General features: G+C 44.2%; 1 protein-coding gene across 2 annotated transcripts in view; it reads left to right on the forward strand.

Moving 5' to 3' along the window:
* The first annotated feature begins 201 nt into the window (after positions 1-201).
* CFAP299 (cilia and flagella associated protein 299) overlaps positions 202-26,318 on the forward strand; it is a 232,766-nt gene continuing 206,649 nt past the window's right edge. For both annotated transcript variants that reach the window (XM_076337504.1, XM_076337505.1), the window contains exons 1-2: positions 202-303; positions 2,270-2,394. In XM_076337504.1, the coding sequence (XP_076193619.1) occupies positions 211-303; positions 2,270-2,394 (218 nt within the window). In that variant the 5' untranslated portion in view covers positions 202-210. The remainder of the gene's footprint in view (positions 304-2,269; positions 2,395-26,318) is intronic.

Raw genomic sequence — 26,318 nt, forward strand, 5'->3', positions numbered from 1 at the left:
GGGGGGTGTTCCCGGGGGCCCCCTTCCCCCCGCAATGCCACGGCGCGCGGCCCCTCCAGCCTCGGCGCGCGCCGCCAGCCCCGCCGCGCGCCCTGGGGCCCTCCGCGCGCGCGCGCTAATTGGGCGGGACTGGGCGGCACGTGCCGCCGCAGCCATTGCGCCGTCGCGCGCGCCGCCGCCTCGCCGTTGCCACAGACGCGGGCGGGTGGGATGGCGGCGGCCGGCCCGCCCCCGCCGCCGTTCCGCACCTACGAGCAGTACCTGGAGTCGCAGGTGACGGCGCGGGACCTGCACTACCTGGAGGTCAGTGGGAGGCGGGACGCCGCCCCGGGGCTCCCCGCCCGGCCCCGGCCTCCTTCGGTGCGGGCAGGCGGGGTAGGTCGCCCCACCGCGCCCGCGGTGAGGAAGCTCCCTCTGGGGGGCAAGCGCCCTCTGTGGGCGTCGGGCCTGTGCTCTGTGAGGTACCAGCCGCGGTGGGAGAGGTCTGAGCGGCCGCGGTGGAAGGTCAATACTTTGCTCCTGAGGGGAGTCAGGCACGTTGTTAGCTTGTGAATGCTTTTGGTGTCCGTGGGGTGCAAGTAACGCCTCACTGGTAAAACTGACAGCCTCGGGGAATAAACCGCCCTGCTTCTCCCTGTGCAAACTTTACCCACAGGAGGGAGGCGGCAGAGGTCTCGCGTACAGATAACGCCCTCCAGGCTGGGCTGAGGCCGCTCAGCAGCGGGGTGGCTGTGACGCAGGGGGAAGAGGCATGCCGGTGGTGTTTGTGTCTTGGTCGGCCTGAGAAGTATAGCGGGGCTAGCCGAAACAGGGCTCTGCTCACGAGCAGGCTTCAAAGTGCAGGGCTGGGACCAGAGAGCCTTTCGTGTGAGCAGCTGTTTATTTTGTAGTGTTTGCTGTTGATATCCACCCAGAGAAACAAAATGTGGCAACAAACACCCCGTCTGTCTAGGGGTATAAGACGAGATGAAGATAGTGGGGCTGGCTTTGATGTGCAAAGGCAGCTTGAAGCTAGCACTGGCCCGGTTCTTAAACAAAACCGGGGAGGAGATCTTGCCCAGTGCTTCCAAAGCATGATTTTTAGGCTGAATCATTCAAAGGGATGTGTCTGGTCGAACAAGTCACATCACAGTGATATTTGAAGGGTGCTGATTGCTGAAATTTTGACTTCTAAAAATGATAGTGCACATTGCGTGGTGGAAAACAGTTTGGGGAAAGTCACAAAAGGTTTTCTGTCTCACACCTAGAAGGCAGGTGGTGTTGCTTACAGGTTTGCTCTCAAAAGCATCTACCTATCCCTGTTTGGCTTTAAGAAATCAGGACCGAGTCCGGCAGCCTGGGAAGAGCTGGCCAGGGGCCTGGCTGGGGTGGAAGAGGCAGGGGGTGTTTCCTGGGGTGCTTTGCCTGTCGGGGCTTATCAGGTGTCCCGGCTTCAGCTGGAGGAAGTACCTCACCCCCAGCTCTGCTGCCTCCTGCCCCGGGTCTCAACTTGTCAGCGCCACTCTCCTGTGGTTAGTTTAAACTCAGGAATTGGTTTCCAGCTGGAGGTATGAAAAGAAGAGTGCATGTCCTTTCCTGGGGCCTAGGTGCGGGCAGAGGCAGGTGGGCAAGAAACTGCAGGGCTTCAGCTGCTGAGCTTTGTTTGCTGCTGCCTGGGATGTCGTGGGGATGCCAGAGGCTGTAGTAGCAGTGACCATCCCGAGTACCCACACCCCTCTGGTGAGGTGGCGCCCGGAGCTCTTTCACCCTGGCCGTACTTGTGAGTCTTTGTGAGACTTGAGCAAGGCAGAGCCCGCGGGCGTCTGCGGCCCCGCCGGACGAGCAGCTCCCGGCTGCCCAGCACAGCTGATTTCAGGGAGACGGTGTGCAGACTGCGTCCCCTTTCCAGAGTTAGTTCTCCGGTCGCTGAGCCCCGGAGAGTCCCGCTAGCGCCGCCCTGCCTGTGTGCCACCGCAGCCCGGAGCATCTGCGCTGGTGGCGGCGTGTCGGGGCCAGGCAGCCGCGGAGAGGCGGGTAGGCGCGCCTGGCAGCGGAGGTGTGTCTCGGCGGGCTGCGGGAGAGCGGCCGGGCCGGGCCGGGGCCCGCCAGGGGGGGAACCGGCGCCGCCCGCTCTACCGGGCAGCTGCGGGGGCGCTGCGCCCGCCCGCCGTGCCGCCAGGTGGCGCTCTCCGCCCGCGCCGGCGGCGGCTGCCGGTGCCGGGGGTCGGCGGGCGCGTCCCCGGTGTCTCGGCGCTAACCAGGCTCCCTGCCCGTCTTTTCCTTCCCGCAGAGCGAGGCGGTTGGGCGGCAGCTGGTGGAGCTGGGCTTCCGCGGATCCGGGGACGTGCTGCGGCGGGAGGAGTTCGAGGCCCGGGCGGCGGCGGCCGCGGAGCTGGCGGCGGCGGCCCCCCAGAAGTAAGTGCCTGCCTGCCCGGAGCGCTCCGCGCCCTCGGGCTCAACTCGCTAGGCACCTGCCGTGCAGCTTTCTGGAACGGGGACCATATCTGCACCACGACCTTGCAGCCTCCACTGATTGCCTTTCCCCGGTCAAACGGGCGTTGCAACACCAGCTGCCTGTCCCCAGAAGCCGAGTCCTGGCTGTCGGGGCTGCTTCATGACTCGAGGGGCGGGGGCGTGTATGTGCGCGCTGTTCTTTCTTGTCACCCTTCCCCTAGGCTCAAATACCGGTGTAAGAGAAACGAGGCAACAATGTTTCTTAGGCGGTAGGTGTGTTTGAGATGCCTAAACACTGCCGCTTGTTTACAAAATAATGCACTTAAACACCTGGATCATCCTTTCAAAGTTGTAGTGAGGAAATACGTGTTGTCTAACACTTAAGAGTTCTGGGAGTGATGGTTGTAAGACAGGGAACATACTGATGGAAAAGGGGTGGCGTATGAAAAGGGAAAACATCTGTTCTTTGCTGATCAGTTGTTAGGCTTCGAGGACCGAGTTTATTGAGTAATGCAGTCTAGAGTGCCTTCCCTGTCAACAGCAATGGGTAAGCTCGACTTGGTTCCTTGCGAGTGTTTCCCTGGGTCAGGGAGACTGGGAGTCCTCTCTTTACATAGGGTAGCTGAAGCAAATCACGCAAAGGTCTATGAGAACTAACACTTGGGAAGAGATTTAAATGGCTCACACTGGATGAGGGTCTCTTTGGGTATTGTTACAAGGTGTCTGCTCTTTTATGTGGACTATTTTATTTCTGTTTCCAAAAGCTTTTGAGGGGAGAGCCGATTTACTCTCCAAAAGTCTCGCACAAAGGAAGTTCAAGCAGTGCATGTGCAAATTTATTTTTTTTCAGGCTTTTGTTTTGCTTTGACTTCTGCCGTCTCATACTTGTTACAGCATGTATAGCTACAGCATGCACTTTCCACTAAAACTCATGTTGCACTGAGAATTCAGTGTTTTCAATAAAGCTTTATCATATCTTGTGGCTGGTTCCCCCTACTTTTTTTTTTTTTCCCTTCACCTTTTCCACTCTGTTTAACCAGCCTGCAAATCTTAAAATATTTAGCTGTTTACTTTTCTGATTTCTTCTTTTCTTTGCCTCTATAGAAAAATAAATGAACAACCCCTGTAAATAGTGAACTTTTTTTTGGTGCCTTGCTACAAGAAGCTAAATAACATTATTACAACACTGACTTTGTCAACGTGGTTTGTGAATAGTAGAGCCACTGAGCAGTCTTATTGTCCTGTGGTGGTTTTCCCTTTTTGTGCTCTAGTGAAATGATCAGTTAATAATTTAACAGCATGTATCAAATGCCTTTCATAGCATTTGTGGGCCAAGAACATGTGTACTGTGTAGTTAAGCTATTACCATACTTCATGTACAATCCTGTATCAAACTTCTGTTCCAGGCGTAAGGTGACTTTTTTTTAATTTAAAGAATTAACTGTTTGTGTCACTATTTGGAGAAATTAATTTTGCAAAACCAAAGGCTTAATTATTTGAATAAAGACAAGAAGGATCGATATTTTTCATACATGTTTAGACTTGTAATATTCTGTGGCTCATGCCCAGATGTACTCTGCAGCCAGATGAAGCTGATGCTGACAGTGCTGATGACATCAGGACAGGAAGAACTGAACTCAAATGGCTGACCGGTTGTTCTTGGAAAGTATGTTTCTAAACCACTGATCATTGTTAATTACTCCTCTAGTGGTTCTGTGTGCGGACATGAGTGAAAATGAACTAAAGCCAGAGCTCTTGGTGCAGTTGTCTCTCTCCTTGATGTCTTGAGTGTGTGTTCTGTCCTACTGTCCTTTTTTGTTTGGTTATTCTTTGGTTATTCTTTGTTTAGTTTCCTATTAGTTTCCAGGTGGAGATGTCAGGCCTGACTCATAGGGTTCAGTGGCCTATTTTAACTGCGTTTGGTTGAGCAGGTTGTCCAAACGTCTACGTCAGGAGCTGCTGGTGTCAGGGCTTCTGAATTGTATGCTTGCAAAAATATATCTGTGGTTTCCTCTGAGCAGAAAAAAATTTCCTCGAGTTGGACTTGGCTGCACAGGTCCCAGAAACTGTCACTGTTAATTCTGACTGCCCAGATTATTTTTGCATATGAGAGCAAACTCCTTAGGCAGGTGCCTTCAGGATTTCTGCTTTGATGCCCCTCTCCATCCCCCACCTACTGCCATGACACTGCTGTCCCATACAAAAAGGTTGACAGGGTTATTTCCCATCCACAATCATCTCCTCCATCGAAGAAAAACAACCTAAGTCTTTTAAGTCAAAGCTTGGATATACGGTTCAGGACTTCATACAGTGAGGGGTTGTTTGGATCAAAACACAGAGTAGTTAGCTGGTAAGTGACTTTTTGTGTTCTCTTTGGGAAACAAACTTGTGCTTAATGATTTTGGAAATACCTGCGAGTGGCTGATATGCATAGCAATGGGGTTCCCACAGCCAGAGTGCTTCCCCTGTGCCTTACTGATATAAACACACTGAGCCCTAAGCAATTGTGTGCACCATTGGTACTGCACAACAACAGCTTCAAGCTCCGGTTGCTAAAAAGTACTAAAATAAACCAATAGCCATAATGCATATTGCCTCTGCTGCAGTTCGGCTCCATGGTGTGCCACTGGGTATTATGCATAGCTGCTGTGTTTGCTGTAGGCTTCTGTAATTCCCTTTTTATTTTTAGGGTTCATCTGTCAGCGGTCAGAAACACTTAATTTACACAGGCTGTATTAGTTGGCAACCTTTTACTGCCACGCCTTCTACTGCTGCAGCTGTATCACAAAACAATCACAGAAACCTGTAATTTATTGGAAACGTAAAGCCTTAGACAAAGATTAGTAACTGGGAAGTGTCCTCTTAGCCGCAACAAAATACTTGCAAGCATAGTTCCTGTGGAGTAGCAACAAATCGGCAAGGCAGAATTCAGTAGATGACTTAGAGCAGTAGTAAAGGTGAGCGCAAAGAAGGTGGTCATTCTTAGGATGCTTCTCTGTTTTCGTAGCTGTTGCTTAAATGTCATGGTCAGGGTTTGCTCAAGAAGTAAGTTGTCGTCTTCACGTGTAGGAAGGCTCATCCTGACTAATATTTGAGAAAGTAGCTTCAGATGAGCTACGTATTACCCCATATTGCAAAGCTGCTTCTGATCAGAAGGGCCAATATTTTCCCTCAAATGCCTATAATGATAGCATGGTTTTCCTCTGAATCCTTACCTCTGCCTTCTGAATGCCTCTTGCTTAGTTAAATACCATTATCAGTCAAGGCATATACCTGGTAGGATTGGTAGGACTTCGTTTACAAATGGTAAAAATAAGTTGAGTACATGTTGCAGAAAATGGATTTGGGTGGGCGGGAGGCAGTGCGTTCATTTCCTCTTTAGGACTCTTTGTGAAGCAGTCTTAAACTTTTCTCGTCTTAGCGTCACATCTGAGGTCAAGTGAAAATTGATAGGGCAAAGTAAATATAAGTAATACTAGTTCCTTTAAAATACTTTGTGCTTTTCCACAGAAAAGGGGCACCATCAGGGAGTTGGGTTTGGGCTTTTTTTGGTAAGAACAAAGAAACAAGATAATAAAAAACAGTGAACCGCAGACTTTGAGAGGCAGATAGAAGCACAACATGCCATCTGTTCTTTGAGAGAAGGACGTATGCGTGTTTCTTAGGGATCTGAAATGAAGGGGCTTTAGCCCAGGGTTGTGTTTTACTTTCTTTAACAGAGGCAAATTGGAAATAAAGAACTCTTTTTTTTTTTTTTTTTCTCCTTTCTTTTGTTTTGTTTTGCGTCATCTGTAAATGAGTGCAAGATTGTTTATTCTTTCCATTGTGCAGAGTGACAGAGGTGGAAAAATGAGTGACAGAGGTGGAAAAAACTCACGTTCCTCAAAAGCGTCCTGTAACTTGCATAGCATTGATGTTTAAGAAAAGTTGTGTTTTTTTCAGCTGAGCATGCTCAGAATAAATAAAACTCTGGTTGACATTAGGACAGGAAACAACTTACTGTCAGTTGTCTCAACTGGAAATACAGTATTGCCTTATGATGCTTTAAGCTCCTCTTCTAATTGAACAATCTGAGGAAGCAGCAGTTCATAACTGCTTTTGTATTTCAAAGCCTGGATCCAGGCTGCGTGGACTTCCTGACATCTGTACAGCACCTATACCTGTGTTTTACTGTGGGATTATTGTGGCCTCTGCTTACCAGCGAACTACACTGCTCTGACGTGGATTTGAAGTGACTTCTGAATGGCACATGAGTATTCACTACCCACAAGATTTAGTACTAGGCAACACCAATAAAACTGTAAATCACTTCAATTTCCACTCCTGCTATACTGATGTCTACATTGAACGGGTGTCTTTGGTACTGACCCAGTCATTGGCATGGTTTCTGTAGCTATGAGTTGTCTTGGCCCCCTGTGCATGGAATGGCTGAAGCCTGCAGTCAGAGGAGCAGTGGCTGAAATGGGGAGGGTGTTAAGGATAGGGATCTTGTATCTCTCTCTGCTTCAGGGTTTTGGTGCCTTACCTGATGTAACCAGGAGAGGCCTCCCTCTACTTAAGATTCACAGCCCTTGAGCTCTCATCTCACTGCATAGTGGTATAAGTAAACTATGATAAGGGGAGGGAACCAAACAGAAGAACGGGAACTGTCCTTGCTAAGGCTTTCCTCGGGAGGAAAGGCTGCTACTTCTATTCAGAGTATCAGGGCTGTATCACTCAGGCAGGCGTTAGAAATGCTGCGTAGCTACTTCTATGCAGGGATATTTTCAGCCACGTCCTGGGAAATGCAAGAATAATGTCCAGCTGCAAGCTGCTCTGGAAGGGAGTGCTGGACCTTTGTCCTCTGAAATGGGTCTGTTTCATGTGTAAAATACCTTTTTTTTTTTTTTTTTTTTCTCCTTCTGCCTAGGAGGACAAGGGGAAGGTGTCCTGGGTTCCAGCATCACTCCCCGGGTTGCTTTTCTGTGGCTTAATACATCAGCGCTGGCCTTTGGAGCAGGGACAGGAACCCAGAAATATTTTTCCTGTGCAAATGTGGGTGGGAGTGGAACAGCAAATGGCAAAGCTGGGCTTTGCTCCTGGGCGGTAGAAAACCTGGATTTAAGTTTCATCAGCCACAGGAGGGAATGAAACGCTGGTGCCAGCCATCCTGGGAGCATGTGTTAAGCCACTGTACAGATGTTACCATCTTCTCTTTTATCTTTTGCATAATGTGATTTGGAAGGTGCCTTACAGACTGTCCCTTTATCAGAGAAAGCAGAAAATGAAGCAGAAGGGGGAGCTCATTTCATTTCTGAGAACTCTAGGCTTGAGACAGTTGCAGAGCAGTTTGCCTTCAAATGTTCTGTGAATGTCCTACTGAACACAGTTAACTTTAACCTGTCTCTCTTTGGCACCTGATCCTTTTGTGCTACTCCTTCTCTGATCCTTTACTTAGAAGGTGTGGGCTCAGAAACACCTCTGTCTACTGGATGTGTTTTTATGCGTACAAATGTTTCTCTTAGAAGAGCAATCAGGTCTAATTAAAATGTATTCCTTTCACAAACCGTATGGAAAACAGGTATTTTGATACATGGGTCAATAGTAGGTCAGTCTCTTTAATGTGTTCTTAAGCAGGCCGCTAAAACAAAATATTGAAAGTGAGGGAGGGAATGTTGCTTTTTTTTTTTTTTAAGTATTGCTTTGGATTTCAGTATTGCAGGTGATCCCACTGAAGTATAATGGAGAGAATTAAGCTTCAGGACTCTGCACTTAATGGTAGCCTAATTCTTTTAATGTATTTTGGTGATTGGAGACGCAGGAAATGCCAAATCCCAAAGCGATTATATGTCTATAATGTTAAGTGCACCATCTTTAAAACAAAGTCATTGGTTAGGGGTGTTCACATGTGCGTGCATATGGTCTAAAGGCTTTTCTTGTGTACAAAAAGGAAAAAAGAAATCTGTCGAAAGCAGGCCTTCATTTGGTATCTAGGATTTGAATTTGCAGTTTGATTCTTCCTTCAAATCTTTTCCCTGGCTCTTGTGCTAGAGTGGCTCGGTACCCAGTGCAGGCCTCGTGGACTGTGCTGTGACTGCAGGGAAGGCTCTCAACAGTTAAATGATAACCTATGTATTGAAACTTCTTTGAGAGAACTTTCTTTGTATGAATCAAGTTGTGGCCAAGTATTACATGGATACTCCTTCAGAGGGAGGATGTGGGAGGGGATGAATCTGTTTATTCTTGAAGGTGTGTAGCAAGTGATCTCTTAATACACCTAAGGATCTTGGAGGAAAGCGGCGTGATTTTAGTCCCTGCCTTTCCCATTTTAGCTCATAAATTAATTTCAACTTTGGCATGGACTATACCTTCACTGAGTAGAGAAGGGGGAAAGGTACAGTCTGTACTAGCAAGTGTGTCAAACTGCTTCAGTGGAGGGATGTGGGCAGTGTGTGATGCGCTCAGTTTGCTGGGTGGGCCAGTGTCTTACAGCCAACGATGGATTGAGGGATAGCTGTTTTAAACACTTGTGGCTTTTTAGGTAGCATTAAAAATACAGAGTGAACCTGCTCATTCCTAGGCTGAAATGCTGAAAGGTGCTGAAGGCAGTTGGGCGCCCAGTTTCCAGTGAATTAACCAGCTAACTTCCTCCGAGGCTTTGAAGAGCCAAGTCCCTGCAGATGTGGTAGAGCCACTCCTGGTTTTGTCCCCCGCCAACTCTCCCCCAGAGTTATTACTAAGCTCTGATAGAATTTTTTTCGGTGATGTTATGGATAAAGTATGGTTAATTATATTTCATATCAACGTGCCTCTGTGCTCTTAGCACTTGCTGGAAGTAGAGGCCAAACAGCTTGAGTCATGTGGCTGACAGTCTGCTTTTTGGCTCAATCAGAATGAGTAAGAATTGGAGAATGTGCAAGAAAATCCACGGCAGGAGTATCTTAGAGCTTTGCTTTTCTTCACCCTTTCTATAAGCCCATAATGTATAGATAACATGTAGATTGATAGCAATGTTGGAAGGCTTCTCTGAGCTGAATTTTTTGAAGCTTGCACATGTCTCGGTAGTTCAAGATGGGGTAAACAGAGCAAACTGTAACAGCCTTAAGAATGTTTCATGGTGGCCCTTATGGCGTAGTAAAATAGCTTTTTTGGACATCTTCCTGTTGTCTCTGTGTTTCTCTCCTCCTTCTCCACACCCTCCCTTGGAGTCTTTTAAACCAGTACCTTAGTGGGAAGGGGAGGATGACCCATTCCTGACCCTAAACCTAATAGCAGGATTGAGACCAGGTTTTTCCCCCTCTCTGAATTTTTATTCCTTGTTCTACTGTGAAAATAGCAGCATGTTTTTCTCAACAACTCAGTGTGAAGTGGCGCTTTCTCAGACTAATGAAGGAAGGAGACAAATGCAACTCCCACTCTCGTTGGAAGACTGACTCTTTGACGGTCATTTGCTGAGGATATAGAGATCTGGTAGTTCTTTCTGCTTCTGTCATGATTGAATCTCCCGAGATCCAGCCATAGAAAGGAGCAGGCTTGAGAATTGCTTCTTACCTGCAGGGCGATATTTTGCAGAAAATGCTAGGAGATGAATTAGTTGGTTAAGTTTGAGAATTGTACTAGTTGGTAGCATCATCGCTAGGTGCCGATAATCCTGGACTCTTTCCCTTCTGATACTTCAAAATGTTCTGCATTTCCTGTTATATCTTGTCACCTACATCTGTCTCTCGGTTAGCATTTTTCCACGCTCTTAGCAACTCAGTCTCTCTTTAGGAAAACAAAACCTCTTTCACCTACCTCCAGTCTTCGCTTTTGTGCAAATAGCAACTCTGAATCTGTAAATGGTCATGTAACCATAACGACATTTTTTTCTTTTCTTATATGTTCTGATAAGGAAAGAAATAATTGCTGACACTTTATTGACTGTCCTTATTTTGGTTTAATTAGCCCCAAGTTGAGTGGGGTAGGGCAGGCATCTGTAAGCTTCTTGGGGATTCTACAGACAGAAGTAGACGCTTCAGTTAGCTCCAGTCATTCTTTCTGGGCTTTCCCCAAACTTGCGATGGATACATAGTCAAATGAAAAAGACATAGCAGGCAGTCTGAGACTGTAGAGATCAGTTTAGCGACCGGTTTCTTTCTGCTTCCCCTTGTGTCTTAACACCATAGGAAATCGGTGTGCCAAGTGATGTCTTCAGCATAAGCCTCTTGAACAGATAAAGCAATAACTTCCTTTATTGAGGGTAGGCCTAGGAGACATTTGGGTCATCACGAGCAAGAAAATAGTGGATTTTTGTTTCCCTCAACAGACTTCTCATGGTTGTGTATGAAGTATGAAGTCAGATGTCTTGAGAAATGTAAATGAAATTTCCTAAACCTGGCAGGGAAACAAAAACATCGACGCAGATATGTTTGGCTGAAGGTATAATGTTAAGGTGTACATACTAATACTGGGTGCGCGAGTACTGAAAGTTTTGGGTTGCTTAGTGCCTTTGGTCCTTCAGAACTCAGGCAGCAAGGCCGAAGGAAGAAGAGAAGCCGCGACGGCTGCAGGCAAGGACAGTATGTTGTCTGTTTTAAATTGTCTAGTCCAGAATTGGGAAAACTGGAAGAACAAGATTTCTCCATCTTTATGTCCATCACTGAGCAGAATTCCAAGATGGTACTGCAGTAAGCTCTTCATTGTGTGGTTTGGGTTTTTTCTGTTTTTTTAATTTATTTTTATGTGGTAAAGTGAGGAACAAGTTGATAGGTCACATGATTTCCAACTGACATTTCACCGAAATAAGTGTATGTACGTGCTTTCCAGCAAATCAAAATACGACGTGGAAAGAATAAGTAAGGATTTCCAGCCTTGACTATACAGGCTATGACATAGGCTTATGAAAAAGCTAAGTAGCCGAACAAATACCTAATGCAACTTTTGAGTGGTATATATTTATATCTGGGGACCATGCAATTCACCGTGCGTGAACGTTGTCCCCCAAGTAGCACACAAACCTGAGTAGTTTTTGATAATTCCAAGTGTCACGTCCTTAATGTTCTTAATACAATATTAAATGTTTTTTGAAGAGGTCCAGGTGTGTTTGGGTAGCTTTCTACTCTAGGCAGTGAATTTGTTACACTAGCAGAAATGTTTTTTCACCTGGAAGTGTGTTGCAATAATCAACATTCTTGCTTAAGAATAAATTGGTCTTAATCTTTTTACTTTCTTTTTCTTTATAAATTGTGGATACTTTGGGGAAAATACTTGGAATAAATAAATGAAGTGTGTTTAAGTAGGTGCTGGAAAGTATTTCCTTTCTAGAGGGATGGTTTGTTATTTTGCTAGTAATCTTCAAGCAAATGAAACCGGAGTCCGGAAAATGGATTTGCTTGTGGATTCCTGCAGTGCATAATCTGCTGGTTCAGATTTCTTTTGGACAAGACAGATATTAAAAAAGTGCAAACTCTAGCTAAGATGAGCTAAATACCGAGAAAAGAGAAATGGTTTAAAAAGAATTTGATATCTATTTCCTTTTGGTATAACTTTGCCTAAGGCAGGGATGCTCAAATGTCTGCACCTTCTTCCAGCTTCTTCCCGCTAATATGCCATGTGAACACGCATGTTAAAAGCACTGAAATTCGGGTGTTCTATACTAACTGAAAACCAAAGTAGCTTTCCTCCTCTGAAGGATATCAAGGATTGCAGTCTCTTGCAAAACAGTAGTTCTGAGCTGAAGTATTTCTCTGCGCCAAAGTAAAGTGAGAACCGCAGGCCCGTACTAATTTTCTGCCTGGCCACCTCCAACGCAGTGGATGTTAAGTCATGAAAAAGGTCTTGTCAGGAGCTCTGTTGTGGTAAGGAAGCGGGTTTCACAAATACATGCATAGAAGCTAAAGATCTGCCAAGGCTACTTGCTTAAATGTTTCGATATCTGGCTGTCTTGGCTGCACAAACCCCAAATTTCTTTGGAGTGCAAATCTGCTTAAGGATAGCAGGGACCTCAGCGTTCCACATTGAGGGGTTTTGATGCGTAAAACTTCATGGTATGTTTGCGTTCTTGTGCGGGAGCTGGCACCCACTTGGGGCACATCCTTGTAAAGTTACAGTAGCCAGCGTCACTCCATTCCTACTGAACAGATGTAGCACTCAGGCTGAACAGTGCTTCCTCACCTGGGAACTCAGTCTGTTGGTTAGTGCTGCCTACTGGAAGAGGAATCGCATCGTGTTTTTGTGTCTCTTCCAGACATAGAAAACATCTCTTAATGTAGCTGTGCATGCTTTTGGGAACGTTTGCAACACGTTTGTCTAGTTCATCTTCTAAGATCTGATTCTGCTCTGAGACGTTCTCGTGCATTTACTAAACTGTATACGTGTGAGTGGCACGCCAACAAGGCAAATTTTTATCTGGCTTACACCCCTGTAGAGGATTGCAAAGTTGGTGGGAACAGCATGAACTGTAAGTTTGGACTAGCTTGTGTGTGGAAGATGCGTGTACCAAATTATACAGTAACATCAAAATGGAGACTATTTGTATTAGTCTCTGTAGGAACTCAAGACACCCCGTGCCCCATAAATACACCCTATTTTCACGTAGTATCGTTCTCTACACTCCAACTGAAGTACCTGAATCATCACAGAATTCAGTATGTTAGTTTCTGAAAGGCAAATGATAATAATTGTCTGCATATCCAAGATTTAGCTGTGTGCAAGCTTCTCTTAAGCAAGCATCAGGTTTGGCACCAGCATGTGGATTCTTACCTTCAAGCTTAGTAAAAGAACAAGGATACTATGATGAATGGTTTTAAAAAGAAACTCAAAACTTGCTGTTAAAGCTGTTTGGAATAAAAACAAACGGGAAAAGCACAGCTAGGGTATGTGTGTGAAACCATTGAACTGTAGTAGATGAGAGCTGGTAGTAGGTGATTTAGGAGCTCTATTGATATTCAGTTTTGTGTGGTCTTCCACACAGAACAGTGTGAGGAGAATTTTCCTCTAGGGCTTCAGTGGCTAGATTTTCTCCTGCTTTTTAAATCGCACTGTACAGAGATTCTCTGTAATGCTCTTGCAGGGCATTTGCTGCTGTTTGAGTGCTAGCACACCTATCATCTCATGCTGAACAGCGGTAACAGCCATTGGCTTCCTCCCAAGTCGAGGGAGAGGGCTCAGCAGCAGGGTGTTTGTTACAGCTGGATTCTTCCTCCTCACACATTCCCGTGCCCCAACTGAATTTTGCCTAGTCATGTTGCTTTCAGTTGTCTTGTCACTATTGTTCTTCTCTTTGGATCCAGGCAAGGATTATGTTATGAAGTAGTTTCTGTCTGGTGTTGCCTTAAAAGCCTGGGACCTCAGTGTGCCCTTTTCAATGAAGACAGGAGGCAATTGTGGGATTTAAGTCTTTGGGGTTTAGGGAATAAAGCTGGCATTTTCAAAGACTTCAAACTTTTCTTTGAATCACGTCACAAAAGGTTGCTATAGAAAAGACACGTTCCCTGCTACCTTTTTTTCCTAAATAAAGATAGGAAGCTGTCTGTAGCATTAATGCTGTGCTTCTCTTCTAGCAAGACAACTTAAATTCCAAAACATTTTTAGCTTATTTCTTCTGTGTTCATAATATTTTTTTAATTATTGTATTTGCAGGCTAAAATGGTACATTTTTTTAAAATTACAATTCAGTTTGGTAACTGGAAAGCAATGAGGCATAAATGTCCACGTGGCATCTGGATAATAAATTTGTAAATAGCTGAGTTGCACATTCTTTGGGCTCTTAAGGATGTGGTGCACAGCGGCCAGTGAGTTCTTTGTTTTAGGTTGGCTTTGAAATAACAATCTAAAACTTGTATGAAAACAATTAAAACAAACAGGAGTGACTTGGAAGTAGTAGCAACAGCCTAGACTGTGTATCATAATCTAGAGATCTCGCTCCTGAATGATAATACTCAGTTTGAAGCTTATCGTTTCATCTGTGAAGGTAGGATTTTTTTTTTTCCCACTGTAGACATCTGTTTATATTTTTCTGCATTGATTGTTCTTTGGCCTTTTATTATCCAGTCACAAAGTTTCATGAGGTCATTCTATAACTTGTTACGGTGTCGGACTCATCCCTATACTGAGTAATTTCCGATCATCATCAAGCTTTCTCTCCTGATTGCTCTTTCCCTTTTCCCTAGGTTTAACAGCACACCTCCAGCCAGCACTCTACTGTTGTCCCTTTGTTTAAAAGATAGAAAATAGAGGGTAGAAGTAAATGATAAATTTTTGCAACATTTATCCTAGAAAGGGCCTTGCATTGTACTCCACTACTAGTTTGTTTCCTTAGAAGCTTTCAGTGATGAGCTTTCAAAAATCCAAGTAGACCGTGTCAACCAGATCATCTTTATGCATATGCTTGTTGCTGCTTCAGAGAACTCTGAGGTTTGTAAGGCAAAATTCCCCTCACAGAAGCTGCGTTGGCTCTTTTGAGATAGATCTTATTTGTGTGCTTGTGCACAAATTCTTTACTTGAGTCTGTACCGATCGGACTCTTAGCTAGAGATCTTTGCCTGCTTCTCTGTGGTGGGGCGCTTGGCTGTAAATGCTTGCTTTTTGTCACCTTTATTGCTATGTCCACTCAATCCTGGTTTTAAAATAGTACAATTTCTAAAAGCACTTGTCGCATGCTTTACTTCTGCTTGTGTAGGTTTTCAAAACCTGAGGAAGTACTTGTTAGCCTGAAACTTCTAGCACTGCTTAGCCTAGAGGAGGCCTCTCTTTATATTTAATTATTTCTTTTTGGTATTTGGTGAGAGTGGTTTATTAATAGGAGCCTTGTATGTTATGGAGCAAGAGGCATCCATCTTCAGGCTTTTTGCTAAGCCACTTCCTAGAGGTCGCTTTTACAGGTAGCGCTCATCTGTGAAATAATCACCTGATGAGATTAAGAGAATTTTTAATACAAACAGTATGTGTGTGTATTGGTTTTCGTTTTTAGTTGATACTTCTCAGTGCAGAGCAGTGTACGAGAGGTAATTGAACTTAGATGCCTTAGTATCTTCTTGCCTCCAATCTGCAAGCTCACTTACCCAGTTATTTCTGCATCTCCTTAGGTCATAACTCTAGTGCTTGGCCAGTATCTGAGGACTGCTAAGGAATTATCAGGATGCTATATATTCAGTGTAAGTACTTCCTTGGGGAATACATTTGATATCGGGAAACGAGCTTTTGGCTGTAGCCTAGATAACAGTGCTCCCAGGTCTGGAAGTCCATAAATTTCAGGAGCTTCTTAATGCTTAGTCTGCTTAGTGACAGGATTGACAGCACTTTGGGAACTCTGAACAAGGTAAGGACTGTATGTGGACTTACTTACACGTCAATGTGAGAAGGTCCAAAGGAGACAGCAGAGATACCGGAGGTTAGATTTGAAAGGATGCTGGGTTTTGTGAAGAGGTTGGGAGTTGATTTGGTGTGATTGGACAGGTGACTTGACTTCACGCTTGTTACTGGATGGCTTTATGTCCTGGCACACCCTGCTTTGTTCCCCATTGCTCCACTTGCAAATGTGTACGCTCTCTTGTGCCAACTTGCCTTTTGCATCGCTGTTACCTACCAGTTGCACCTGAATTTCAGCGTGCTTTCCACTGTGATGTGGAATCAGGGACACTAGCAAAAAGTCTTTTCTGTAGCTCAGTGTTTGCATGCTCTGAATTCTGTTGTATGTAGGTATCTTCAAACATTTTTCCTTCTCTCTTAGCTCGTGATGGTATTTCTTTGCAAGTGCTAGATGATCTCATGAGCTACATGTAATGACTAAGGAAGGTCCTATGCAAAAGTCAGAGTGAGATAGTATTATTGTGGCTAGCTTCCATGAAAGCCTATTCGTGGATCTCATCTTTAAGCGTTGGGAAAAGCCATCTATTCCCATTTAAGATTGCTACTCGTTGAGAGATATGTCAGTCTGTGTATGTATCGCTAAATGTTGTCTACTGTCCACGAGAAGTCATGTGAATTTTGCACACTACTTGCAATTCTCTGATGTTGCTCCTGTTCTGTTGTGGTTGAAACAGCAGCATTGGAAATGTTTGCCTGAGGGAACTAGGCAGTGACTAGGTAGCTGGAGCAGCTCCCTTCTTCCCCCCTGCCGCAAACTCTAGATTTGAGTCCCAAAAACTACAATATGAACAGACTACGTGTGGTGTTGGCTGTCTTTCCCAGTGGTCTGGGAGCTAACAGTTGACGCACTGGTATTAATAATGAAATATTTCCTTTCAAACAGCAAAAGTCTTGTTGTGGCTATGTTGGTTAATACAGATTATCCATGTATATTCACAGTGCAGTAAGCTCATATTTTGTGCCATGTAGTCAAGTATTTCAGGAGCTTCCTGGGTATACGTCTTCATATTAAATGCCATGAGAAGACTTTTGAGTGTTTTTACAACTACAGTTGATTTGTATGGAAACATTAGACTTGTAAATGCTTAACTACACATTTCAATGTCTTTACTCTCCAGCAGGCAACAGAAAAATTTGCTTTGTAATTGGCCTTTTTGCCAAGGAGAAATCTACTGCTCCAGTTACCTGCAATAACCTACCTTTGGAATGTGCTGGAAAGTGAGGAGAAGTTACAGAAGCCTGGGGAGTATTTGGAAACACTCTGCTCTTTCACTTTGGGATCCAGGGAATTGTCAGTAGTACAAGTAGCAGCTAGAGAAGACTGTGGACTTGGTTGAAGCCTCTTGCAGTGCTCTGGCTTGAAACGGCTGTGAAACTGGCTTATTTGTTATCTGAGGGCTTTTTCAGTATAGGGAGAATCATCTAAATTTGGACACGTGAAACTGGTGAGCGGAAGCTTTAATTGTAGTAGTAGGTATGTCAGAGGAAGGCTGATAGGACTCAAAGAGAAGTGCCAAAGGCAAAGATGAAAACTATGTGTTTTACTAGTATGTGGAAAAAAATAGTAAGCCTACAGAAGAGTACACCTTGAATAACCAAGTAAACCAGTAATTTTCAAGTGTCAGGTGATGTTTTTTCATTGCTGCTTCACTACAGAATACAATGCGAAAGATGTGTTCTTTTTCTGGCAGTGAATATGGGCAATAGCATTGAAAAATGTGCTGGAAACAAGTGATGAATGTTACCAAGCAGTATCACGAAGTCCAATCGTGTACTCCCCGGAGTCCAAGAGTGCAGTCAGTAATTGAAGTGATGGAACTTAGGGCATTCATCATTAAAAGCTGCTCCTATCCTGCCTCCGTGGAGGAATAGGAAATACTGCGTTTTCTAGAAATGCTTTAAGGGAGAGGCAGAGAATTGCAGATTAGTGAGTGTTTACATAGGAATGTATTCAGTTGGTCACAGAATAAATAATAAAACACCTGGAAAATCATGATAACGTGGTTTTGGCAAAGGACAAGTTGGATTTCCTTAATCTCTTGCCACTCTTCAAACAAATTGCTAAGAGGGAAAGAAGAGAAACGGTCTGACACAATGCGCTTAAACTTTCTGAATGTCTTTGACAATAATTCTCCCTGGGGTTAGTAAAGTAAGCGACTGTTTTGCTATGCATTAAACCAGCTTAAAAACCCCAAGGTGTAAGAATCTTTTATCTAGGCAAAAGATAAACAGCATGGTGGCTCAGTCTTTCTTCTTCAGATCAATGTTATTTACACCTGTTAATTCCTGTGAAGGTCAAAGTACTTCTGAGGAATTTAACTAGACTATATGGATTGGTACTACAGCGGCTGGTGAAAATCAGTGCTGAAAAATGCCAAGTTGCGGGCAGCAGCAGAAATATTTCTGAAGTCCTGAAAGAAAAAGAAAAGGAGAAGGCTAGAAATGTTGAAGATAGCTTTAATTGCCTGAGGAGCAAGTTGTCACTAGATCTACTAGATGGTGCAATCAAGTGTATTGTGTGAGGTACAGGTATTATTTATAGATTTAAGTTCCTTAATATGTCTTCCAGGCACTGACTGAAATCAATGAATGATGCGATGTTGCCGCACAAATGACAGTAGTAAAAAGACATCATTTGGGAGAGTGTTGGTGCTCTTAAAATGATGATTTCCCGTATTATGGAGTAACACAGTGGGCCATATATTACATGCCCTTAAAAGGAGTAAGTTCTAGGTTGTTGCTTAAAAATAATGATAACAACAATAATAAAAAGTTACAGCCTTTGTTGGTGAAGTGAGTTAGTTTTACTGCCCTGTGTCGCAGTTAACCTTAAAGCTTCTAGAGTGTAGTTTGATCTAAACAGCGTGTGCAGAACAGCGTTAAGTCTTTTGTACAAAGGGAAGGTTAACTGTAGTAGCTAACTTAGAGTTGTTGTAGTAGATGTATATGAAAAGATTGGATCAAGTCTGGAAGTAAGTAAAAAATAGTCATGTGCACACTGGCCCAGAAAATAAGAAGTGAAACGCAGTAACCTTAAGGGCAAGAGTGACGGTGAAAATGAAGAACTCGGTTAGATATATTATGTGATCTCTCTTTATCATGTTGGGCTGATCGCTCATCGGTGTTTCCGATGAAGGTGTCCTCACCATCATGTGGCCTTGCATCATATCCAGAGTGAATTGAACAAAGGGATGAACAGGTCTGCCATTTGTTGTGACGAAGTATTATGCATCACATGTATCTAGTGAAACCTTACAACTGGAGAAGTTTCCCATTTTGTGATAAATACAAGGTTGTAATTTATTTTTAGCAGCTATTTCTACACCACCGTTAGACCTATCAGGAGATTTCCACTGGTAGCTCCAATCCCACCCAAATCAGTGTTAATAAAGCAGGCTGCTAGTTTGCAAGTGCTTTCCTCCCCCCCGCCCCTTTTTTTTCCCCCTCTCCAAGTTGCCATTGCACTGTGGAAGTAGTTAAGAAAGTTGCTTCTGAAAAAGGCGTTCTTGAGTGTCTTCCATCATTATTACCTGAGTAATCGAGTTGGGAATGAATGCATTTGCTTTGACTTAACACCTGGATTACGTGGTTTTCTGTCTGCCAATTTGTTTTTGTAATCTCTTTGTATTTCATTTGCTGTTTCCTGAAGTATTTGCTTTCACTGCTGCCAGTATTCATTGTTCTTGTTCACTTATGTGCTCGTTTTTAACATGCTCTCCTAGTTGTTAAATTTGGTTTTGTCTCTTCTGAAGCCCCTAATAGAGGAAATAAGGAACACTACAAATGCAACAGCTTTCTTCTTAGTCATTTTTTCCTGCTGACTGTATTTTGGCAACAGTGTAAGGGAGTGGATGGCAATGGCTTGTTTTCACATCTGTCCCCACACGTGGGGATAGAAGCACATGCACGTGAAATGCCTCTCTGCTTACCATACTTCGTAATAAGTGGCATCCATGGTTCAAGAATTGCTGTCCAAATAGATTGTTCTGATCAAACAACTGTCTTATTTTTGCGTTTATGACCCAAGATACTGAAGGGAAAGCCCTTTCAAGGGCTGTTGTAGGTTTAGAAGTGATACTACATTTACCAATTACATTACAGTGGAGGAAGATACGAGATGCGGGGACCTTACTGGAATTGTGTTCCATTTGGCACTGTAATAGTTGAATAGGGCAGTGATTCTTGTGCAATTTGGCTGCTGTTTATGGCATTTGAGTCTCATGAGCATTGGCGTATCTCTCATGTGGATTATTTCGTCTTGATTTTTCTTCAATGCATATGTTAAGTTCTGTGTGGATCCATTTGTGGATTAACAACCTGTACCTGCTCACCGTATACCTGCAGGAAAGCAAGAGAAGCGTAGTGCGTTTCGTTTTACACTCTGGTTTGCAGGTTAACCAGACAGGAGAGCAATACGTAAAGGTCCTCGTTTTGTGGCAGTGAAGGAGTAAAATGGGATGCTGGGAGTTTACTCTCGAGTTATTTTCCTGCACAGGCTGTTGGCAATAGCATTTTCTCCTGCTGTTGGGGAGCTAGTGCTAGATCTGCTGTGATCCCAAGCTCCTATCCCAGTCAGCAAAGTTGCCAAAGCTTGACAAAATCGGCTGTATCATTCCTCAAGGGTGCACTGAGGTTTCCGAAGTGAACCAAGAAACTGACAGGATGTGTGTAGCTTGGGATCTCTGTTACATATGGCCAGATGCTAAAGCATGTTCTTCTTTTGTCCTTCTGTACTTTATTTTCAGTAAAGGCCTTTAGTGCACGCTCAATTTCCTTAAATTCAGTCCATGTACTTGGTGTTGATAGGAAAAAAGTGTTTGGCAGAAATGGGGCGGTATTTTAGAAGAAATGCCTTTAAAGCCAGGGTGTAGTTTTCCCCTTGACACTTCCTTTCAGGTTATGTGTCTGTGTGCAGTGGCACAGGCTGTCTCCCTGAATATACAAAGAAGCAGGACTGAAATTTCTCATTGTTTTTCTGGGAACATGTTGCCACTAATGTGCCTCTTAATTTTGTTTTCCCTGCACACTGATTGTTTTCATTTTAGCTTCTATATTGAACTGTGAATCATTTTGGGCTGCACAATAATATCCCATTACAATGCGGCAAGCGTTTTTAAACCACCCCAGCTCCCTTCCCCTTGCAAGGGCTCATGAAAAAATGTCCTATTATTATGTTGGCCATTTAAGAAAAATACCAGCTGCTTTCAAGCTGCTTTTCTCCACTTAGTCACTATAACCAAATTGTGTGAACTGTAATATCACTCCCCAGGCTATTCGTGCTTAATTGGTAACACCCTTTTACAAACAGCTCAGGAGTAAAGGAAATGTTTTTAAAGAGGGTAATATCTCACACTGCAACATGTGATTAAAATTCAGTACATTATCTCTCTTGGTATTTTATTACTGCAGGTGCACAACAGCCACTGATCAGAGACATGCTGTGGGCAACATTGCAATTAATTGAAGCTATTCTATTTATACACCTGCACTCACAAAACATCCTGCATGTAAATAGAGGATTCCAGAGAGAAGAATCAAGGAAAAGGCTCTGACTGAGCCGACGCTGTTGTAAATTAATCGCTTGCTTAGGGGGAATATTGCAGAAGGGTACAAGCAATTCTTAGAACAACTTGATCGTTACCCCAAGGCTGCAGGTGTTGAAGGTATTTAAAGGATGCTTACAGATCAACTTCCACAGCAGCAGAGGTTGATTCAGCTCTCGCTGAACTCGAGGGACTGTTTTGATTGTAGCCATCAGGCAATTCTCCTTAATGAAGAGAGAACAGAAGTGTTGCATGTGGCATCAATGTTGATTATTTTGCAACAGTCTTGCTGACTGGTATGTGGAAGTTCTCCTGTCAGCTCTGTTGTGGAGATGCGCTAGAGGCACAGCGATACCCTGCGTGCGCAAGAGACCAGTCATTCTTCTGGCGAGCATGGTTGGAAGTCATGTGGATGCTGAGGCGATGAAGTTGCTGAAGGTTGCTTGCCTGCCCAGACTTTCCTGGGGTGTCTTATAGGGAAACACGTGGTGAGTCACACTTTCCTGTTTGTCAGGAGCAAGCAGTGCGAGCCATCCGCTACGTGCAGTTGTTCGCGGAGATGGCATTGGCTGTGTTTACCCGGTTTGAACGCTGTGCTCTTTTTAGGGCTGTGATGTGTGGGTTTGGGCAGCAGATGTATTGTGCCCTCGGTACCTACCCTCGTGCGTTCCAAGGAAAGGGTGTTTCATTGTATTTCCAAGAACTACTCCAACAGCTGTAGACATTTTTTTTTTTTCTGGAAATGTTAAGGATGTGGTGAGAGAAAGTGCATAATTAATGGGACTTGAGGTAACTTGCTGCATTTTTGTCAGATGTGTAACTGGTGTAATGGGTGGGTTTTCTAGAAGAAAACATTCCATAGTAGCATAATGGTTTCTGTAGACACAAAGTGAGTTACTGTATGTGTGTGACATTATAGCATTAGACTTCAGGCCCTGTAAGTACTCCCACAAGCCTTAGTAATAGTGCTTAAGAGTTAATTAAATGCTTAAATTAAGCATGTGTCTGAGAAGTAGCAGGATTGCATGCTGAGTCACTGTTTGTAGATAGAAGAGGGTCTTGTCTGAGTGGTACACGACAGATGACACTGTTTAGCTTCCACGTTTTGCATTGATAGCCACGAAAATCTACAGCTGTGGTTCTTAGGAGGCTGGTTGTTCGTGGCTTAAATGGTTTTGTTTGAGAGGGCAGTAATGATACGGTGGTATCCACAGTTGGGCAAATGCCCGTGAGTGGCTTATATCTAGGAAGCGGCATAGGTAACACGAGCAGGCCTTTGGAAGATGCTGTTTGCAAGAGCCACCACGAGGCATTCATTACTAGCTTCCGTGCAAAGGAGGAAAATAGTGCGACTAGCCGTGTGGATATTTGGCATTTGCTTAAAACTTCAAACATTTGTTATGTTTCCTCATATGACTTTGAGTAGCTTTCATAACTTTTGACCTGTGTTGGGTGTTTGTTTGTTTGTTTGTTTTTTAGTTAAAAGAAAAACACAGTGGGTTTACCACATTAAAGGTTAAGATTTTAACAAAAGTTTAAGAGAGTTGCCCAATTTTTCAATCAGGGCATCAAAGCTGTATGTTGTCAGTGTAGAAGAATGAAGGCAAGGTGCAGGATTATTATTTGCAAATGGATTAAATAAGGTTTGTTTTTGATTGGACTCTTTATCATTCTTAAAAACTAATGAAATACTTCTGAAAGACAAAACAGATCTTTTATCAAATTTATTTTTACAAATCTGCCATCTGGAAGTAATCCAGATATTTTGGATTTAAAACTGCGTTTTTTTTGTTTAGCTACAAGAAGCGCAGCAACAGAGAGCTGAACAGGTCATAGTACTGCAGCGAGGCCTGGGTATTGGCCTGTGCTTAGATACGTTTCATACTGCAGCTTCAAATACTTCAATGCTCTGGAGTCCAAAACAAAAGTGGATCTATGTGTGGAAAACTTAAGCTAGCTAAGCTATAGATTTACTGTACTAGTACTTAGTGTGTACGTGATCGAACGTTCCGGTCAACTATTATTTTTAAGCAACATTTGGAATAACTTCTTGGTTTTGTTTTAAAATGTTGCTGTTCTTCTGCCTGAAACCTATCCTGAAAACGATATTCTGTGTCCCACCTCCTTAATATATTACTCTTTATATCATAGAACGTAGTCTTACTTGATTCATTTTCCAGAGAAACTGGAAATTAACTCACCTGAATTACAGAAACATATTTCAGACAGTTGAATTTTTTTGAAGTGGGGGGAAAAAAAACCCCAAACCCCAAGCTTTTTATCTGTGGGCTTTATTGGTTTTGCTTTTTATTTGAGCCACACCTTTAAATCATGATATTGAAGCCTTCTAGAAACAGTGTTAACTAGATTTTGCACTCTTTTAATGAGCTATTCAGGCCAAATTTTTTGATTGCTTTGTTAATGTAGTGCCAGAAGTTGAGTTAATTGCAGGTACAACCTGACAACAGTCCATGCATCTGTTTTTCATTCTTGGGCACAAAGTTACTCTTTTTGGACTGACAATGCACCTTAAACCAGGAGGCTTGTTTGAAACTTTACACTCTGTTTTATAAATATACAGAGTGGTTAAACAATTTGTCTTGTGATTGCACTACAGAAAGAAATCAGGAAGATTAACACAATATTTGCGTTAAAGTTGTAATATTCAAGGATATTGGTGTGACAGTTTTTATGGATGAATCTTGATGTGCACATAAACCTGTAGTACTGTAGTGTGGGACATAAAGTGGTATCCGAGGAACAGTGACTGATTTCATTTGGAGTACTTCTAGCCAGAGTGCTGTGTAACTAGATTACCTGTGTTGCTTAGGGCTGCTGCCTCCTTCTAGGGGAACAAAACTGTTTTGTTCCAGTCTTTGCCATGTTAACCAACTCACAGTGGCTGCAGAAGGATCCTTTCTGTGGTCCTCCTTGCTTCTGGAGTGGTGCACCGGGGGAAGAGTCTATGTTCATCTTGAATCTGAGTTGAGAGGGCAAACTGAAATTTCATGTTGTATACTGTGGGAACCCTAAGATTTAAAAGCAGTTTAATGCCTAACGAGGCAGAAACTTTGTGGGACTTCTGAAAAAAGGCTTTGAAAATCCCACAGGCAGTGAACTGATGTGTATCAAGGGGAGTTTTTCAGTTGTGTACTTTTGAGAATTCCTTCTTCATCTGTCTTCTGGTGAAATGGCTTGTGGACCTACAAGCTTAGAGTTTTAAACTGTCTTATCTCCAAATGCATAGCCCTTGCTTATCCATGTATGTTATGAGGAAGAGGAATTAGTTTTAAAAGGAAGCAGAAGACTATGTTAGTGCAGGATGGCCCTAGAGCTTCTGAGAGAGAAGGCTGATGTCCTGTGATGGTGGCATGTGTATCTGAAGTATGAGTGTGCAAAGGTAGGACATGCTGCACCTTGTCTGTGCAGGTGTAACGCTGCATTATTGAAAGGGCCTTGTCTTCTGGTTCAGAGGGATGTATGAACAGCGAGATTGTTTCACACTGGGAGCTTGGTTTGTATTTTGCTGATGTTCTAGTTCAGAGCCAAAACAGACAGATTAGGTTTCCAGGTTTATAGCGATGACTTTTTGTGACAAAGACAGGCATGTCAGAGGGATAAAGCATTTTCAGCTGCACAGCCCAAAACAGTTTCTGATGTGCTAGAATATGACCTAAACCTTAAAAGATTTGTATTTGTCCTTAGCCTGAAAAATATGCCTGTGCTGTACTTGACTTTTTCCCTTGCACCTGCATTTCACTGTGGAAAATATTTATTTTAGTGAGAAAATGTTGTCATGGCTAATGCACTGAAAAGCAGAACAGTTTCTTATAAAATCTGCCTTGAGACCGTGAGTTCAAGCCAAAATTTTGATGTGTTATGATGCGATACCACTGCAGTAGGAAAATAGGGTTAGGTGCAAAGTCCTGAAAAGAGTTGTGGAAAATGGGACATAGGAGGTGAATAAGAGTAAGGATAAGTCTCACCGCTCTGCCTGGGAAGATCATGGAACAGATCTTCCTGCAAGCTCTGCTAAGGCACGTGGAGGACAGGGAGGTGATTCGAGACAGCCAGCATGGCTTCACCGAGGGCGAGTCCTGCCTGCCTAACCTAGTGGCCTTCTCTGATGGAGCGACTATATCAGCGGACACGGGAAGGGCTACAGATGTCGTCTGTCTGGACCTCTGTAAGGCCTTTGACACGGTCCCCCACAACATCCTTCTCTCTAAACTGGAGAGGTATGGATTTGACGGGTGGCCTGTCCGGTGGGTGAGGAGTTGGTCAGATGGTCGCATCCAGAGGGTAGCGGTCAACGGCTCAATGTCCAGATGGAGACTGGTGACGAGTGGCGTCCCGCGGGGGTGCGTATTGGGACCGGTACTGTTTAATATCTTCATCGATGACACAGACAGCGGGATCGAGTGCACCGTCAGCAAGTTTGCAGGTGACACCAAGCTGGGTGGTGCTGTCGACACGCCAGAGGGACGGGATGCCATCCAGAGGGAGCTGGACAAGCTGGAGAAGTGGGCCCGTGTGAACCCCATGAGGTTTAACGAGGCCAAGTGCAAGGTCCTGCACCTGGGTCGGGGCAACCCCCGGTATCGATACAGGCTGGGGGATGAAGGGATTGAGAGCGGCCCTGCCAAGAAGAGCTTGGGGGTGCTGGTGGATGAGAAGCTGGACAGGAGCCAGCAATGTGCGCTCGCAGCCCAGAAGGCCAACCGTATCCTGGGCTGCATCCAAAGCAGCGCGGCCAGCAGGTCGAGGGAGGGGATTCTGCCCCTCTGTTCTGCTCTGGTGAGACCCCACCTGGAGCACTGCGTCCAGCTCTGGAGCCCTCAGCATAAGGAAGACACGGACCTGTTGGAGCGGGTCCAGAGGAGGGCCACGAAAATGATGAGGGGGAGGGAACACCTCTGCTATGAAGAAAGGCTGAGAGAGTTGGGGTTGTTCAGCCTGGAGAAGAGAAGGGTTCGCGGAGACCTTACTGCAGCCTATCAGTACTTAAGGGGGGCT

This window comes from Aptenodytes patagonicus, chromosome 4 (genome assembly GCF_965638725.1).
Source record: "Aptenodytes patagonicus chromosome 4, bAptPat1.pri.cur, whole genome shotgun sequence".
Lineage (NCBI taxonomy): Eukaryota > Metazoa > Chordata > Aves > Sphenisciformes > Spheniscidae > Aptenodytes > Aptenodytes patagonicus.